Source organism: Zingiber officinale, chromosome 6B (genome assembly GCF_018446385.1).
Source record: "Zingiber officinale cultivar Zhangliang chromosome 6B, Zo_v1.1, whole genome shotgun sequence".
Lineage (NCBI taxonomy): Eukaryota > Viridiplantae > Streptophyta > Magnoliopsida > Zingiberales > Zingiberaceae > Zingiber > Zingiber officinale.
In genome coordinates, this window is record NC_055996.1 from 99736030 (window position 1) to 99753257 (window position 17228).

Below are 17228 nucleotides of genomic sequence, written 5' to 3' on the forward strand. Positions count from 1 at the left end.
TATAACTAGTATTTTGAGGCATTATTTGATTCTTATACATAATTTTATTTTTTACTTTTTCATATCCTTAATTTCGTATTATGTTTTACGAGTAGAAATCTATTTAATATTATTTCTTATATTTTAAATTTGATTCGGTAGAAAATGTAAAGAGTCATGCATTTGAGTTGAGTTGGATCATGTACAGCTTGATTTGAAGGGCAAGAGGAAATCTGGAGTGATATGGGTTTTTGATCCAGATCTATATAATTTGAACCTCTATTCATCAATAAGGAAGTCAAGTCATCCATCATCCCCATCATCAAATCTGGATCTCACAAGTCACATCGACTCATATCTAGTAGTTGGTTTAATTCATACATTTTATTTTATTTAATTTGTATTGTCTTGTCTCCTGGAATTCCTTTAAGTTATCAAAAATTTAAAAGTAATAACATACTATCTTAATATTAAGATTATGTCATTATGAGAGATGAGATGATCCAAATCATTTCTATACTACCTTAGTATAGGTGGATTCAGAACTTAATTGTGTTTTACTAAGGTGGATTCAGAACTTAATTGTGTTTGATACTCGTGATACGACACATGAATTTATCAAATATCAACTGTGTCAATCCGTGAACATAAACACAATTATTTATAGGATTGTAAACAAGTTAAGCCGAGCCGAGCTTTGAGGTGTTCAAACTTATTTGATAAGATAATCAAGCCGAGCCGAGCCGAGCTTAAAATGAACCAAGCTTTTGAAATGAGTGTTCAAGCTTGACTTGATTTTTTTTTTATGAGCTTGAGCTTGTTTAAAACTTGGCTTGAGCTTAGTTCGTTTAGATGTTATCAAGCTCTTAATTCAAGCTTGGTTTGAGCTTGGTTCAAGCTTGGTTTGAGCTTGGTTCAAGCTTGGTTTGAGCTTGATTCGAACTTGGTTCATTTAGATGTTATCAAGCTCTCAATTTAAGCTTGTTTGATTGTTTGATTAATTATTGAGCTTGATAATTTAAATTTAAATTTTTTTTATTTTATTTTATTGTTTATTTAGTATATTGAAAAGAGTTTTATTAATGAATATGGTTCGTGAACATTGTTCATGAATATTGTTCATGAACATTATTCACGAATATTATTCACGAACGTTAATGAACTGAACACATATGTGTTCAAGCTTGTTTGTTTAACTTAACGAACTGTTCAAGCTTATTTATTTAATTAATCTTATATATATTGAACAAACATAAACAAATTTTTATCAAGTCCTAATTATTTACACCTTTATACAGAGTTGATTGCGACTAAAATTGCATTTAAATAAAAATCACATATACTTAACTTCATCTTCCCACAGATCTTATCAGTTCAATTATATCAACTATAATTTAAAAAGGAACATAAATATCATGTCTACTGAGCACTGGTCATATTTTCATTTGTAGCTGCTAACTCCATCGGAATTTTCTTTCATTCCAATTATTACCAAACTATTTCCCCGGAATATGTTTCTTCTCTTATTTATACACGACAGCACATTCTCATGTAAAGGTCTGATCCGACAAATTAATGTCCCGGTGGCCGATCGTTAAAATATGAAGTATTATCACATAATATTTCAGGGTCGAAATTTAATATCTGGGCATACCTTTTCAATCTATACTAATGGCTAGTAGCGCGAATCAACTTTTGTCACCTGATCCGACAAATTAACTCTAGGAATAAAGTAGGTAAATTGTGCAATAAAAAACCTCATGCGGTTACCTGACACAATATATTTTTCCTTTCTTGGAAAAGGGAAAGAGAAATAGCACAATGTTGTGAGATAGATAATAATAGTATGCTATTCGCATGGTTGCTTAAGCACTACATCTTGGACAGATCTGCGTTCCCTTAAATATCAGAGTAAATTGTTTGCTATACTTGACAACTACCCAGCTTAGAGTTTAACAACATTCAAAAGCAATGTTATATATCGCTGGACACCCGTAAGCATTTTCAAAAGGCAGTTATAAATTGTTGGAACCTTTTCATGCAAACCACATGCTCTGAAGAAATAGTCCACGAAGGTATAAGGTGAAACCGGGACTCAATTTTTTTTTAGAAAGATAGCTGTGAGAACCATCAAGCACTCATATTGTAAACACTCACACTAAAACTAAAACAAAGAAATATACCTGGCATGCTTGCAACTTAGCTTCCATTCCATGGATATACGCTTCACAACGAGCAACTTGTTCTTCTTTCGCCCTTTTTTCTCCCTCTGTTTGTCCAACAGTTTGTGTTAATCTCCGCACTTCATCTTCGAGTGACTGCGTAACTTCCTCTCTAGTCACTGTTTCTGTTGCATATCTCTTTAATTCTTCATCAAACTTTTTCGGTGCAGCTTCTGCACTTTTTAATCTTTCAGCCAGCACATGCTTCTCCTTCACCAGTCACCACTCTGTGCATCAAATTGTATGGTCAAATTTTTCGGCAATTTATCAAAAAAGCAGGCGTACTTTGAATATGGAAATTATTAAATGACGTATTATAGTTGTGTATTCATCAAAGGACATAGTAAAGTAACGTGGAATTCTCATTTTAATCTTCCCATCAATCTCCTTTACTCTGTCTTCATTTTTCAAATATCTGAATCACATTTTGAATCATTTTAATTTAAAAATAATAGTAATCATGATGGAATGATCATTTTTCTCCCTCTCTCTCAGCTCATGCATGTCTTGTCACTCTTAGTAACTCTTCAATTGTAACTGTATTTAGTGGCGAAATTGTTCCTTCACTCAAACCCTACCTCAGACGGCATCAAGCATTTCCATCTATAAATCCACACTAATTGTGACTCTGCAGTGAAGGGTTTTAGGATTTCGACAATAAGCTCTTTTTATAATAGCACAAAAAAGTGGATCGGATGTATGATCCTTTGCACTTCAATTATCTATAAAAATATCACCTTATAAACTCTTTGATTTTGAAAAGTTTAACAAGTTTGGTTAAAAATTTTTAAATTATAGGATTCAGTTGATGTTAGACAGAAACTGTATTAGAACAGTGTCTTAAGTCATTTTAAAAGTTTTTTTCAAACATCCATAAAGAAAGGAAGACATCATGAATCTATTATTTTACATGATCGACACATAATAATGATCCAACAGTTACTCTTTAAAATTTTCTTAGATATAAGAGATATACAATATATCCATGATATATGAGTTAATACATTTTAAAATTAGGATTTAATTTTTCAAATCTTTAATTCTCGGGTATAACTTATAATTTATAAATTTTAATTACAAAGGAGTTGTATATTTTAATCAGTTATTTTCTGACAACAATTGGCACAATTGTCCTTCCATAAATTCAGTTCTATAAGTAAAAAATGCAGGGAATTGAGAATAATTTCAATGTTATTGTCAGTAAAAGAGAACACATAGTTAGCAGCTTATGAAATAACCAGAAGCAATCAAAATCAACAAGAATGCAACTGTTAGAATTTGCAAATATCTTTTGTGCTACTTTAGATTTTTTTTTAGAAAAAAAGGTGATGCTTATGCACTATGTTGCATTCTCCAGAGTTCAGTTATCTTTGGTACATAGACAGTGGAACTCATTTGGGAAGGCAGCCGTGCGAAGCGTAGCGTAGAATATCATTATTATCTGTAAAATAAATTTAATAATTTCTTATCCAAAATAAGATTATGTATAGAAAATGTATATGAAAGATGGATAAAATTACTTGTAGTTAAATGATTCCACTTGATGGGCATAAACAATTACAGAAATTTACAGGGATTATAAATAAGTAGATTGTCTGAGACATGAAGAGCTTTACCAAATGTTATTTACAACGAGAATATAGAAAAGAAACTTCATGTTAGATTGTGGAGGCTGCAGAGGCTATTTCTCAAGGACTTCAAAATCTGAGTCTTCAACAGCTTGCCAATCACTAGACTCCTCGTCGGAGGACACCTTCAATTTCGATCCTTTTCGATACCTCACGTTTTCCTCATCTGTGGAAATATGTTTCCTCCTCAGGTAAGGAGGTAGATGCCCCTGTTCTTTGGGGAAGAGAGAATCCATGTATTTCTCCATCACCAAGGCATTTCCCTTGTTACCAAACGAAATGCCATCAGGATGAAGCATCGTTGCTCCATCAGCTCCACCAGAGACCTCAGACCACCGATCGATGCTTTGTTGTGACTGTGTCTTGACCATCGTTGTGTCTTGCCATGCATCGCCATGCTCTTGCTGGATACTGACTGATTTATCTGTTGCCGACAGAGTCGAACTCTGTGAATCCGGGACATGAGATTGTGTTGCCTCCCTGTTGCTTATTTCTTTTGCCTTTATGCGCATTGAATCCACAATCTAACAACAGAAGAATATCATCGTCAAAATGAAATATACCAAAAACCCAAACTATTACGCGAACTATAGAATGTAGAGTGGCTTTAAATAAGCTCTACCTTAAGTTGAAAAGCAAACAAGAAATAAAACAATCATATTGAGAAAAAACCAATGCTGGCCCTATCATAGTAGCCAATAAGACGATAATGACTTTTTTTTGTGTGTCAAACAAAAAAGTTCAAGGATTAGCAACATGTGAAAGCAAATAACACTGGTAAAACTACAGCATCAAGCCTACGACTACATGTTGCTTGGTTGAGAAAGCTATAATCTATATAATAGCATGAACATGCTTTATTAAAAGCCACACAAGCAAATTATTCTCGTCTTTTACTAAGAATAGTATGTGTTATATTTTTAAATTTTTTCTATTATGTTATATTTTTAAATTTTTGAACAAGTTGGCACACAGGCTGTCCCAACCCGACATGCAGGCTAAGCCCCTGGTGTGAACTTAGCACAGCATGACTAACTCGGTTGCAGGTGGCCTGGCCTGTTTGACACCTCTTCCTTCAATTCAAATTTCTGATTGATCCATCTTATCTAACCACTCTAAAACAGAGTGGCGCCTATTTGAATGTTTACAGCATGCAAATCACAAAGTGGGATTAGCTTCTGTAAGTGCCCTTTTTTATATGTTCAAGGTAGTGTACCATCACTAATTAACACAGGGAAGTGATCAAAAATTACGTTTCTAGATATAGAAATGTGTATAAACAGGTTGGCTATTTGGTCATAGACAAGGAAATACAGATCTCTGATCTCAAAATTATATAACATGTTTTTTTCAATATATATTTTACACATCAAACGAAATAGATCATAATAGATTGTTTTAAGGTTGCTAACAAGAAGAAATAATAAATCTATGCAAAACTAAAAAGGTTATACTCAAAGAAAGATCAACACAATTTCAATTAGTAAACACTAAAAAAAGTTCAGGTGAGGATATTAATAAATCTGACCCAAGTTGCAGAAGGAGGCCAAACCCTGTTTAAAAAAATAGCAAGAAAGCTTTGCCTAAATTGTGATGAATGGGCTATACTAATTTTCAGCACCATAATATATTATGCTGAGCTCAAAGTCATGCCCATTTGAACTTGAAATGTAAAAACAATTCAACATCCGTTTACAATGAAACTAGTGACTCATCCTCTCTTGCTTGCTATCATAGATGATAGACAGTCTACGACTGCACCCAGGTACAGAGTACTCAGTCACCGGAACACTTGTACAACACACATACTAGAATGTACTTGTTATACTGCACTTACATTACACATGTACTAAAATGTACTTTATTGTACTGCATTTGTATTACATGTATTAGGACGTAGTTTGAAGGGATCCTCTACTATAAATAGGGGTGCCCGCCATCATTTGTAAGCATCCAAGCAGAAATACCGATCTTTGTGTTTCTAGCATCTTTAGTTCATGTCGTCTTAGAGTGATAAATTAACTTAAGCAAACAAGGAAAAAGTTCCTTATCTAAGATAGCATAGCACCCAACCAAAGTTCGCAGCCTGTGACACAGGCATCCTCTTTGCAAGCAGCAAATTGGAAGAATTTAACCTACCTCAATAAGCTAATAAATTCCTAACACAAAAGCATCATGCATCTTGTTAAATTGATATCGTTAAATGGTCAAAATTCTAGTTTTGTTAAACTCAACAAATCTCACTCGGACTCACAGGGAAACCAACGTCCTAACTCCTAAGTGCCTTTTTTTAGTATAGTATGCAAGTCAATATGCTCCATAGGGACAATCAGTGTATTCAAAAAATTGTCCAAGAGCTCATCAATTGAAACATGAAACAGAAATTGGAAGCAACAAAGAGTAATGACAAAGTCCTCTTGAGATTCCTAGAAATAATCATCCTAAAACTTGTGTAACTCATGTGAAACACAAGAAGCAAATTTCTTGCCTGACAAGTAGATAGCAATTCAGAATCATGCTTGTTCAGCTTGGGATGCAATAGAGCGAAGTATATCTTCCAGAAAGAATCCTCACTCAAGTGGGTGGTACAAAGTCTAAGTCGAAGAGATTGTAAACTAGGCTTAAAGTGTTGAACAGTTGAAATGTGCTCTCTTTGAGTGTGAGACATATCAAACTCTGCAATAATAATGAGAAACAAATTGTGGTCAATTTCCATAAGTCACTGAACATCACAATATCAAATACATGAGATATAGCAAAGATAAGATTAAAACAAAGTGAATACTCATAGTGGCAAATTGTTTTTATCCCCAGGGTGGATAATCTGTCAACTGTCTAGTAAATACCTTTTACATATCATAAGGGCAATTTAGTACCAAGGGAAAGAATCTAGCAATCATCTGGCATCATGTTCAAACATATAGAAAGCAACAAAACTTCAAAAAAATCTCTTATATTATTGATATTAAATCAGTATAAAGAATCATCAACTAATCTGACTCTATATATCATATTGCGTAAGCTATGCCACACAAACTAGGCTACAAATATCCTATACAAGTGTAGATCTAATGATCCATCTACCCAAATTTGACCAGATCTGGTGGAAGCAGAAAACAATTTATATAAAATCGTCATTGAGTAGGAAGTCTTCCGGTCAAGGAAGGAGAATGCACTGTGCTAAGTTTACCTTGAGAAAAGTGAAGGTGTTGGTGCAAATGCCGTCTAGCTAATTGCAATACTCATAAACCTGTGAACCTCAAGAATGATGTCACACTTGATCACACACTCATTGGCGGAGAATCTTTAGGGAACAACAGATAATAGGCAGAGGATTGTTGCTCGATGATGCTTGCTTGTGTTCGAAATGATGACAATGGAGATTGTTGTAGATGTCTACACAGGTGTAGTGGATGATGGAAGTTCGTAGCAAGGTTTCAGTGTGATAATTCCAATAGAAGTGTCACAGGGACCAACAACTATTATTAAAAAAACAAGGGCAGCCCGGTACATGAAGTTCCCGCCACGCGGGGTCCCCTAGAAGGGACTAACAACTATTATCAAAGTTGAAATAATATGTATGTTCCTTTCACTATCCTAGAGGAACTTCAGTATCTCTTAGTACATCTTTCTCATTAACGCCTGACTTCATATAGTTAATTTTTAAATTACTAGGATTTATCTTTATCCTTGAACTTCTCAACTCTGACATTGAGATTGCCTCAAATTCTACCACCTATTTTTTATCTAGCTAAAAACCACTAGACATTGTTTTGGAATCAAATTCTATTCTTTTGAAGTAGAGCAAAATTTTAATTCAGGTAAGTGCTTTATCAGCATATGTAGCAAGGGAACATATCTAAATTAGCTCTTTCATGCTTACTCTAACTAGTTATTTTGGTTTTCTATTGGCTGCTTTAACTATAACCCTAGCTCTATTCATTGGTTTAAATAAGATACGACTTATTTGAAATAAATTGAATGAAAAAATTGATAAAAACAAATATTTATCTGAGATTCTTGGTATTCTATGGTTCTTTTACACACCAATTGCCAATTCTTGGTCATTGAGATTCATGGATAATTCAGATTAACTGTAGTACCGCATACAGACTTTATGGACAACATCTTTTCCTTCATTATACTACAAAAAAAAACAAGGAAACTAAAAATATTAATCTTTAAAAAAGGGAATCCACATTAAGGAGAACACAAAGCATCAATGATCTTCTATGATGGTAATAGGCATGGGCCTGAAAAAACAATATTAAAAGATCACTCAAAGTTAGATAATTGAAGAGGTGTGGGTGTGGGATGCCAATGCCAGAATTTGTAGGCAGCTACAACTTGGAAAGGGGGAGTGTGTTGTAGTTGGATACTTGGATAGTGGATTGATGGCTCTAATTTCTAATCGATAGGATCCAAGGTCCCTTAAGATGTAAAGAGACAAGGAAAACAGGAATGAACACTATATGGAGATTAGTTTCCAGATGTTGATTTTTTAAATTAATTTGCTTCATAAAAAGGGCCATAGGTTGATAGTTTATAAGCATCCAAGAAATTGTCTAAAGGGAACAGAGTTATTTGAAAGAAAATAAAGGGGATATATAGGAAATAGGGAAGTTAGAAGTAAGAGGAATTTTAGCATCTATCTCTTTTCAGAAATATCATTTTGTGAAATTTTCCATGTGCTGTTAAATTGATGGAAATCAAGTTGATCAGGATATTTCAAAAAGTACGTCTAACATTAATACACAGTAATTCATCACCCATTTGCTGATCCATGAACTTTTCACATAGACCAAATGAAACAATGATAACCTGGTCCAAAATGCATATTACACAGACTAATGTTCTAAAATAATTTGAGTTATCATAACAAAAGACAATTGTCCTCACTAACTATTTGACTCTGCATAAATAGTTTTAACTTTGCCTCTCTAAGAACAGAAAAGCAATGAAAACTTGTAGAGAATGATGTAAAAATGTGTACGACAAAATTTGAAAAATCGAGAAAAAACCAAATGGTATTTTCTATCAAAAATATAAAGGATTTAAACTTGGAGTAAATGGTATAAATTTTGGCCTATGCCGTGTGAACCAGTCTGTAAGGGAGAAAATACAAATTTTGACATATCTAATCACTGAATTAAGAAGCAAAGGAGTTTACCGCCGTCTATAGGCACCGGAAACTCCAGCCACGACTCGGGGCACTTGACGAGATCATCTACGAACTCGAGAACATCCTCCGAAACCCCGACGTCACTCGACCCCACCTCCAAATCACCCAATGCCCTATCTCGGTCCGCTAGGACACGCAACGCACCGGAGAGGCGGGAGAGTCCGCTGCGGAAGCCACCGCTGATCTCCGCGCGAGATGGCGGAGGTGAAGGTGAGGAGGCGGGGCGAGGGGACGGCGGCGGGGAGTCGTGGTGGGCCGGGGTGAGGAGAGGGGAGAGGAAGCAGGCTATGTCGAGGAATTGGCGTCCGAGCTCGGAGAGATCGTCCCTCACCCCACGGAATCCCCGCACGGCCATTGCTAGGGTTTTGTGGCAAGGGAAGGGAGGAGACGGCAGCGAATAATCGGGGAGGCGGAGGAGAAGGCGAGAAGAGAGGGCAAAGTAAATATTTTCAGATATTCATTTATTTTATTCCCTTTTTTCCTATTGCTTACGTCGGGAAGGGGTCCACTGAACCGGGTTATTTTTTTTTTTAAAAAAAAGAACAGGTCCCACCATTAACATTTAAAAGTATTTGTTTTATTAACTAAATAAATACATGTCGGTGTGGAAGTTTGTTATTAAATTTTATTTATTTTTATAATATCAATTAAATAAATAAAGCTATATATATATAGGGTATTGCTAAATGGCCAGAATTTAGTCAGCTAGAATATATGCATGCATGCATATGCATGGGTATTTTAGTAATTTCATATGGCCACATTAATTATATGCATGTCCATGCATGCATTTTAATTGGGAGATAGAGATTTCTAGTTGGTCAGATTCTGGCCAGCAATATTTACTCATATATATATATATATATATGTATTACATATTTTAAATTATTATATGGACAATATGTACAAAATAAATACTTTTATCAAACTTATAAATAAAAATAAAATATTTTATAATATTAAATTTACTGATTATCTAAATAATCTTTAAAATATAAAAATTTAAAATTATCATTAAGTCTAAGAAAATTTAATTTCAAATTTGATATGATTTAACCGGCCTATGTTTATCAAATAAATTTTTTAAAAAAATGTCGATTATTTGTATTATCATCATTAAGAGGGTGTCGCATCTATTACCCAACTCCTAAATTAAGATAAAATTTTATTGATATAATTAAAAAAAAATTAAAAAAAATAAATCATGCCTGTGGAGTTGTGGATAAGTCCACAGTGCAAGACCCATAAGTTAACATTAGGTTATATATATAGTTTATCTTGGTCCGCTCTTGAACCAAGACAGATAGATTGATGGGATTTAATGATCTCACCAATTTAATAGGTGGGGATCATCAAATTCCGTTAATACAAATGGACTTAGATTGATCCTTACATTTACGGTCTAGTGGATCTATCTTGATGCGCACAAACGTAACAAAAGTTTGTTTTTTTGTCTGTGGATATCCTATTCAGGTTTTTTTTTCTGAGTTTTAATATTAAGCACCGAAAATTTTCAAAATGAAAAAAACATTAGGATAAGGGATGTGGAATAATAAAATCATATATAATTTTAATATTCTGCACATGTAACCCTACACATCTAAAAAATATTTCAATTTAAATTTTTTTACATAATATTATAATGGAATCTCAAAACTCTAAATGCAAAAAGTTTATTAGCATAACCAGCTGTGATATGAGAGGCACTCATTGCTACCGCTCACAGCTACTGAGGAGGCTAAAAAATTCTATTATTCTATATATACATATTTCATTTCCGTTTACTACCATAACAATTGTTAGAAATTTAAATAGGGAATACTATTTACATATATACATGTTTGAATGAGAGATAGTATCTTCAGTGATATCTCGATATTACGTTCTTAGGGGATGTTTGGTTGATGGGTTTGGGAATGAGGGAATGGAATGATAGTAAAAGATAGTGTTTGGATTGTGGATTTGGGAATGATTACTAGATTTATGGAAATCAACCAAACCCATATAACTTGATGGGTTTCATTTCCATTCCTATTCCCATTCCACCCTACTATCAAATCCATATCCATAGTGAATCCCATTATTTAACCAAACGCCTCCTTAAACTTACTACTAATAATGATAAATAATTACACGTTCTAAATGTCACTACAAAAAGTTAAAATCGAATAGAAATATATTATTATTAAAAAGTTCAATTCATTTGATAAAAATTGAATTAATAAATTTATTTATTTAAATTTTATTAGAAATTTTGATGAGTTCATTTAATTTTTTTATTTATACAATTTCAATTAAATCAATTTAACCTGACTAATAAAAAATATATTAAATTAGTAATATCAAATTTGAGATGAATGATCCTCTCTCCGTCAGCTGGTAGGATAAATTGGAAAGTAGGTACAGTTTAAAAACCTATCATCCCGCGTGGTTACGATTCTAATCCTAATGAATAAGAAATACTAAGGTAATGTTTGGTTTAGAGATTTGGGAATGATGGAATGGATTCATTCTCAAACCTTGTGTTTGGTTAATAGGAATGGAATGAAGATTTTGGAATGAAATCCAAAAATTTAGGTATGAATGAAATTCACCCCCCTCCTTTGGGTTTTGATGAAATAAGAATAAAAATTAAGTTTTGGACGAAAATACTCTTAATATATTTGTTAAATATTTCTTTTATTTAACTCTCTCTCCTTGTTCTCTCTCATCATACTTTTCTCTCTTCTCATTCTATCATCACATTTCTCTCTCAATATACTTTTTCTCTCTTATCATTTCTCTCTCCTTATTCTCTCTCACCACACATTCTCTGCCATTTTCTCTCTGTATTATCTCTCATTACACACATTCTTTCATTATTTTCTCTCTCTTCATTATCTCTTCTTTTTGTTAGAGTGTATACTAAAAGCCTAGCTTTTGGTATAAACATTTATCTAGAAATAAAAATCACATTGGTCAAATGTCTACATTTATGATAGATGTAGTTGCTCAATTAATTTATATTGTAGATAACATGGTGTGTGGTGTCACACACAGAAGATCATGTTATCGGTTCCTTATAAATTATAAACAGTAGCTCACGACCAAGATGGAAAGGAACAAACCATTGGAAGGTCGTAGTGTAATTAGGTATTAGTTTATCTTAACTATATAATTACACTAGTACACTTAGAGTGTATTGAGTAGGACCATTAGAGGTCGTTTCTTTTATACTGACTTTATGAAGGAACAAAGACCTCAGTTATTATGGAAGTGTGTGCTCTTAATCCTAATATAATAACAAGCACATATATTTAATATTTATTTCTTTAATTTATCAATGGGTGAGATTTAGTTCGATAAATCAATAAGCCCGATAAGTTGAGAAATGATATCACTTATAGTGTGTGTTGTTGATTATAGAAGAAAACTGTGTCCTAGTGATCTAGGTTGAGAATGTCCCCAAGAGGAGCTCATAAGGATTGTCATGTTAAACCCTGCAGGTGGACTTAGTCCGACATGACGATGAAGTTGAGTGGTACTACTCTTGGAGCTAGATATTAATTAAGCGAGTTGTCAGTAACTTACTTAATTAGTGGACATTTGTTATCTTAAACACAGGGAGACTAACACACTCATAATAAGAAGGAGCCCAAAATGTAATTTGGGATTGGTGCGGTAGTTCAATAATAGTTCTTTAGTGGAATGAATTATTATTGATGAAATTAAGTTGTGTGTTCGGGGCGAACACGGGATGCTTAATTTCATCGGGAGACCAAAACCAATTCCTCCTCTCGGTCCCTATCGTAGCCTCTAGTATATAGAGATTTATACCCACCGCATACCCACCTTCTTACCCATCCAATGGGGCCGGCCAAGCTAGCTTGGAACCCAAGCTAGGGCCGGCCAAGACCAAGTGGATGAGCCATGTAGGTGGCCGGCCAAAGCTTGGGTCCCAAGCTTAGGTGGTCGGCCACTAGAATATTAAAAGGATTTTTATTAAAATTATTTCTTATGTGGATATCATGATTTTAAAAGAGAGTTTAAAAATTAAAAATTTCCTTTTATAGTTTTCTACAAAAGATTAAGAGAAGAGATTAATCTCTTTCCTTATTTGTAGTTTAAAAGGATGGTTTTAATTTTTGGTAAAAACTTTCCTTATTTGTAAATCATCTACATGTTTAAAAGAGAGTTTAAAATTTAAAATCTTTCCTTATTTGTTGATTAAAGGAGGATTTTAAATTTTAAGAAAACTTTCCTTTTTAACCATGTTCATGATTTAAAAGAAAAGTTTAAAAATTAATAATTCTCTTTTATTAGTTTCTATAAAAGATTGAGAAAAGATTTGATATCTTTCCTTATTTGGAGATTAAAAGAGATTTTAATTTTTTAGAGATAACTTTCTTTTTATCCACATGTTTAAAAGAAAGATTTTAATTTATTAAATTTCCTTTTTATAAACCAATCATGAAGGGATTAAATTATTGGAGAAATTTTATAAATTTATGGAGACAAATTAGGAAGTTTTAATTAATTAAAACTCTCCTTGTTTGTAGCTTTTATGTGGCCGGCCAAATAAAATTGAGAAAGAAAATTATTTTAATTAAATAAATTTTCCTTTTCAATGGAAAAAGAATTAAGGAAATTTTTTATTAAATTTTCCTTATTTGTCAGGATCAAGGATTATAAAAGAGGGGGTAGAGGAGGCTTCAAGGCTAACGACTCTATTCTATTTTTCTCCCTCTTTTCCTTGGTGGTGTGGCCGGCCCTATTTCTCTCCTCTCCTCTTGTTGGCCGAAACTTATCTCTTGGTGGAGCTTTTGTTAGTGGCCGGATCAAGGAAGGAGAAGAAGGAGAGAAAGCAAGCCTCGTTTCTAGCATCCCTTGGAGCATGGTGGTGGTGGCCGAAGCTCTTCATCCTAGAAGATGTTTTGATGGCCGAAACTTGCAAGGAAAAAGAAGGTGATTGATGGTTTCTCATCTCGGAAGAACGTTGCCCACACAACGTCCGAGGTTAGAAGAGGAATACGATAGAAGATCAAGAGGTCTTTCTAGAAGGTATAACTAGTAATTTTTCCTTTCCGCATCATGCTAGTTATTTATGGAAATAATACCAAATACAAGAGGCTTACGATTCTAGTATTTCGAATATGTTTTTCGATGATGTGTTCTTTTGTTTTATTTTTCTTTGTGATTTGATTGTTCTTTTCGGTTAACCTAAAGTTATTTTAAGAAATTAAATATTAGCTTTCCATAAAAGGTTTTGTCTAGTCGGTGGTGGTTGCTCCCATATCCAAGAAGGCCATGTGCCTCGCCACGTCAGTACTGGGAACCAATTATGGAAATTAATATTTAATAGAATTAATAACTTAAGGTGATTTGGGTCGAACGTGTTAAGTTCCGCAGGAGATCCAAGTCAAAACTTAAAAGAACAAATAGATTAAGTTTTGGATCAAACGTGTTAAGTTTCGCAGGCGATCCAAAATTTAATTTAAAAGAACACATGGTAGCTGGGAAAAGGTTCAGACCTTTGTACAAAATTTTTGTACAGTGGAACCTCTAGGTTTTTCGAGTAGCAACCAACAATTGGTATCAGAGCTAGGGTTTTGCCTCTGTGTATTTGGTATTAGTTTAATTATGCACATGTCATACATAATTTAGGCAGGTTAATAGTAGGATGTGCTAACTTTGTGGATGCAGGATCCAACTATTATGGCTTATAATTATTATGTGTGTGATTGGACCCTTGGACATGTCAAGGGCATTTTGTTGTGTGTGCATGATTGTATTATAAAATACAGCAGGAGCTGTATTTAGTTTTATTAGGATTTTATTTTTGATCTAGTTACATGTACATTCCTTTTATGGAATATAGGATCGATGGATGTAAATTTTATTTTATGTTCGATCTAGTTTACATGTACATTCCTTCGAAGAATATAGGATCAAAATGTAAAATTCTATTTATGTCGCGGATCGAATCTTGCAAAGCGTGGAACCTTCTAAGGACCAGAGGCGCAGCGGAACTAGGAGCAAGATGGATGCGACAGCTAGACCCGGTGGCAGTGGCCAAATATGGCAGCAGCTTGGGATGACAACACACGGAGGACAACAAGAGATAAAAGCCATAATAGTTGAAAATTAGATTTTCTATTTATTGCTTTTATATTGTCTGCATGTTAGTTTACATATTTAGTAGGCTAGCATAGTTAAAATTCCTCATTTATAAATAACTAAGTGGGAGAGGGATTTTTAAGTAAATCTCATGGTCTCCATTACTGGTTTGTAAGTGATGCAAACAAGCTTGCGCGTTGGCTCTGAGTGCCTTCCTCCATAACGGATGAGCTTGTTTGTGGATCACTAGAACAGACTTCCATTTTTGGATGACTATAGGAAGTTAATTAAGAGCGTGTGATCTTCCCCAACGGAAGGGGCATAATCTTATTAATGGACTTAGTGTCAAGTAATGGTATACACTTAGACACATCTAATAGTATCCTCCCCATCGGAGTCACTGCTATTATTTGTGTGACCAAATGATACCAACTATTAATTTTATTTGTCAAAAGTTAGGTTGGCAAGATAATAAAATTAATGGGTTAAAACCCTCCTTTTACAAATGTTGAATTTGTATACGTCCACACTAACGTGACATGCAAAATTCACGGTGTTTGAGGAGTTGGTGAATTTAAATAATATTGTTTGAGGAATCAATATTTTTTTAAATTCAAAAGTTTTTGACCAAATATTTGATCAAAGACAGATCAATTATTAATTTTATTCGTCATAAAGTAAAGTTGACGAGATAATAAAATTAATGAATAAAATCTCCTCTTCGATTTTGTATACGTCCACACTATCGTGACATACAAAATTCATGGGGATTTTTTAGGAGTTGATCTTGACCAAGTATTTTTGTCATTCTTAGGATTTAAAATGTTTGCAATCCCCTAATAGTCATACTATAAAAAAGACTTAGTGATCCCAATTGTAATGATTGGAAATAGGACTTGGACATTAAAGTAGACTGTCTTCTTAGAACTAAGAACAATATAGGTATATTTAATTCATTAGTTGAAACATGTTTATTGGTGTTATCTACCAGAACCTGGAGTGTAGATACAGATGCCATTAATCATGTCCGCAATTCATTGCAGGGTTCCAGGAAACCCGACAACTAAATGAAAATTAAAACACCGTCTACATGGACACTACTGTAAAAATGATAGCTGTTGTAGTGGGAGATGTTTATCTTTTGATAAGAATAAAACATGGATTTTTGAGTAATTGTCTTTACGCACCAAGTTTAGAAAGAACTAGTTTTCAGTTTCTAAACTATTCAAAGAACTTGATATTCTGTCTCTTTTAAATAACAAAGTTGTTATTAAGAAAAAGAGGGAAGTTATCTGTTCTGGTACGTTGGTTGGCAATTTATAAATCCAATAACTCTCACGATGCAACAAATGGAAATTAGTAACACATCTACTAACTTTAAGAGAAAGTAATCTTCGAAAATGAACCAATTATATCTTTGGCTTCTAAGGCTAGGTTATATTAACTTGAGTAGGATTCATTGGTAGTTGATGAACTTTTGGGTTCATTAGTAGTGGAAATCTTTCCAACCTACGAGTCTTACTTGGAAGGAAAAATAACCAAGAAGCTTTTAAGTCTAAGGGGTATGGAGTCAAAGATATATTGGAATTGGTTCATTCTGATTTGTGTGATCCTATGAGCATCCAGGCAAGGGATTGTTTCAAATATTTCATCTATTTTATAGACAACTATTTGAGATACGGATATATTTACTTGATGTGCCGCAAGTCTAAGTGCTTTGATTAGTTCAAAGAGTACGAGGCTGATGTGGAGAAACTACAAAGTAAAAGTATCAAGACACTATGGTAAGATCGTAGTGGCAAGTACCTCTTGGGAGAATTTAGGAGTCATTTATCAGAAGTAGGGATTCAATCCCAACTAACTGCACCTGGTACACCCCAAAAGAATGGTGTAGGAAAAGAAGGTATAGGACTCTTATGGAAATAAGTAGATTGATGAGTTATAAAGAATATTATCAAAATCATTTTAAGGATATACTCTGGAAACGGGAGTGAATATAGTACCTTCTAAAGACAGAACTCTCTACTCATATAGAATTGCTGAATAGGCGTAAACCTATTTCGAAGCATATTCGGATTTGGGTAGTCCAGCACATATGCAGAAGAGGGACAATGATAAGTT

General features: G+C 33.8%; 1 protein-coding gene across 1 annotated transcript; it reads right to left on the reverse strand.

The window, feature by feature from the left end:
• Positions 1 to 3721: 3721 nt before the first annotated feature.
• LOC121988462 lies at positions 3722 to 9441 on the reverse strand. The gene is made up of 3 exons (XM_042541896.1): positions 9000 to 9441; positions 6318 to 6505; positions 3722 to 4353 (listed from the first exon to the last, which is right to left on the reverse strand). The coding sequence occupies exons 1-3, from the start codon at positions 9364 to 9366 to the stop codon at positions 3883 to 3885; spliced, it is 1026 nt and encodes a 341-aa protein (XP_042397830.1). The 5' UTR covers positions 9367 to 9441; the 3' UTR covers positions 3722 to 3882.
• Positions 9442 to 17228: the final 7787 nt, after the last annotated feature.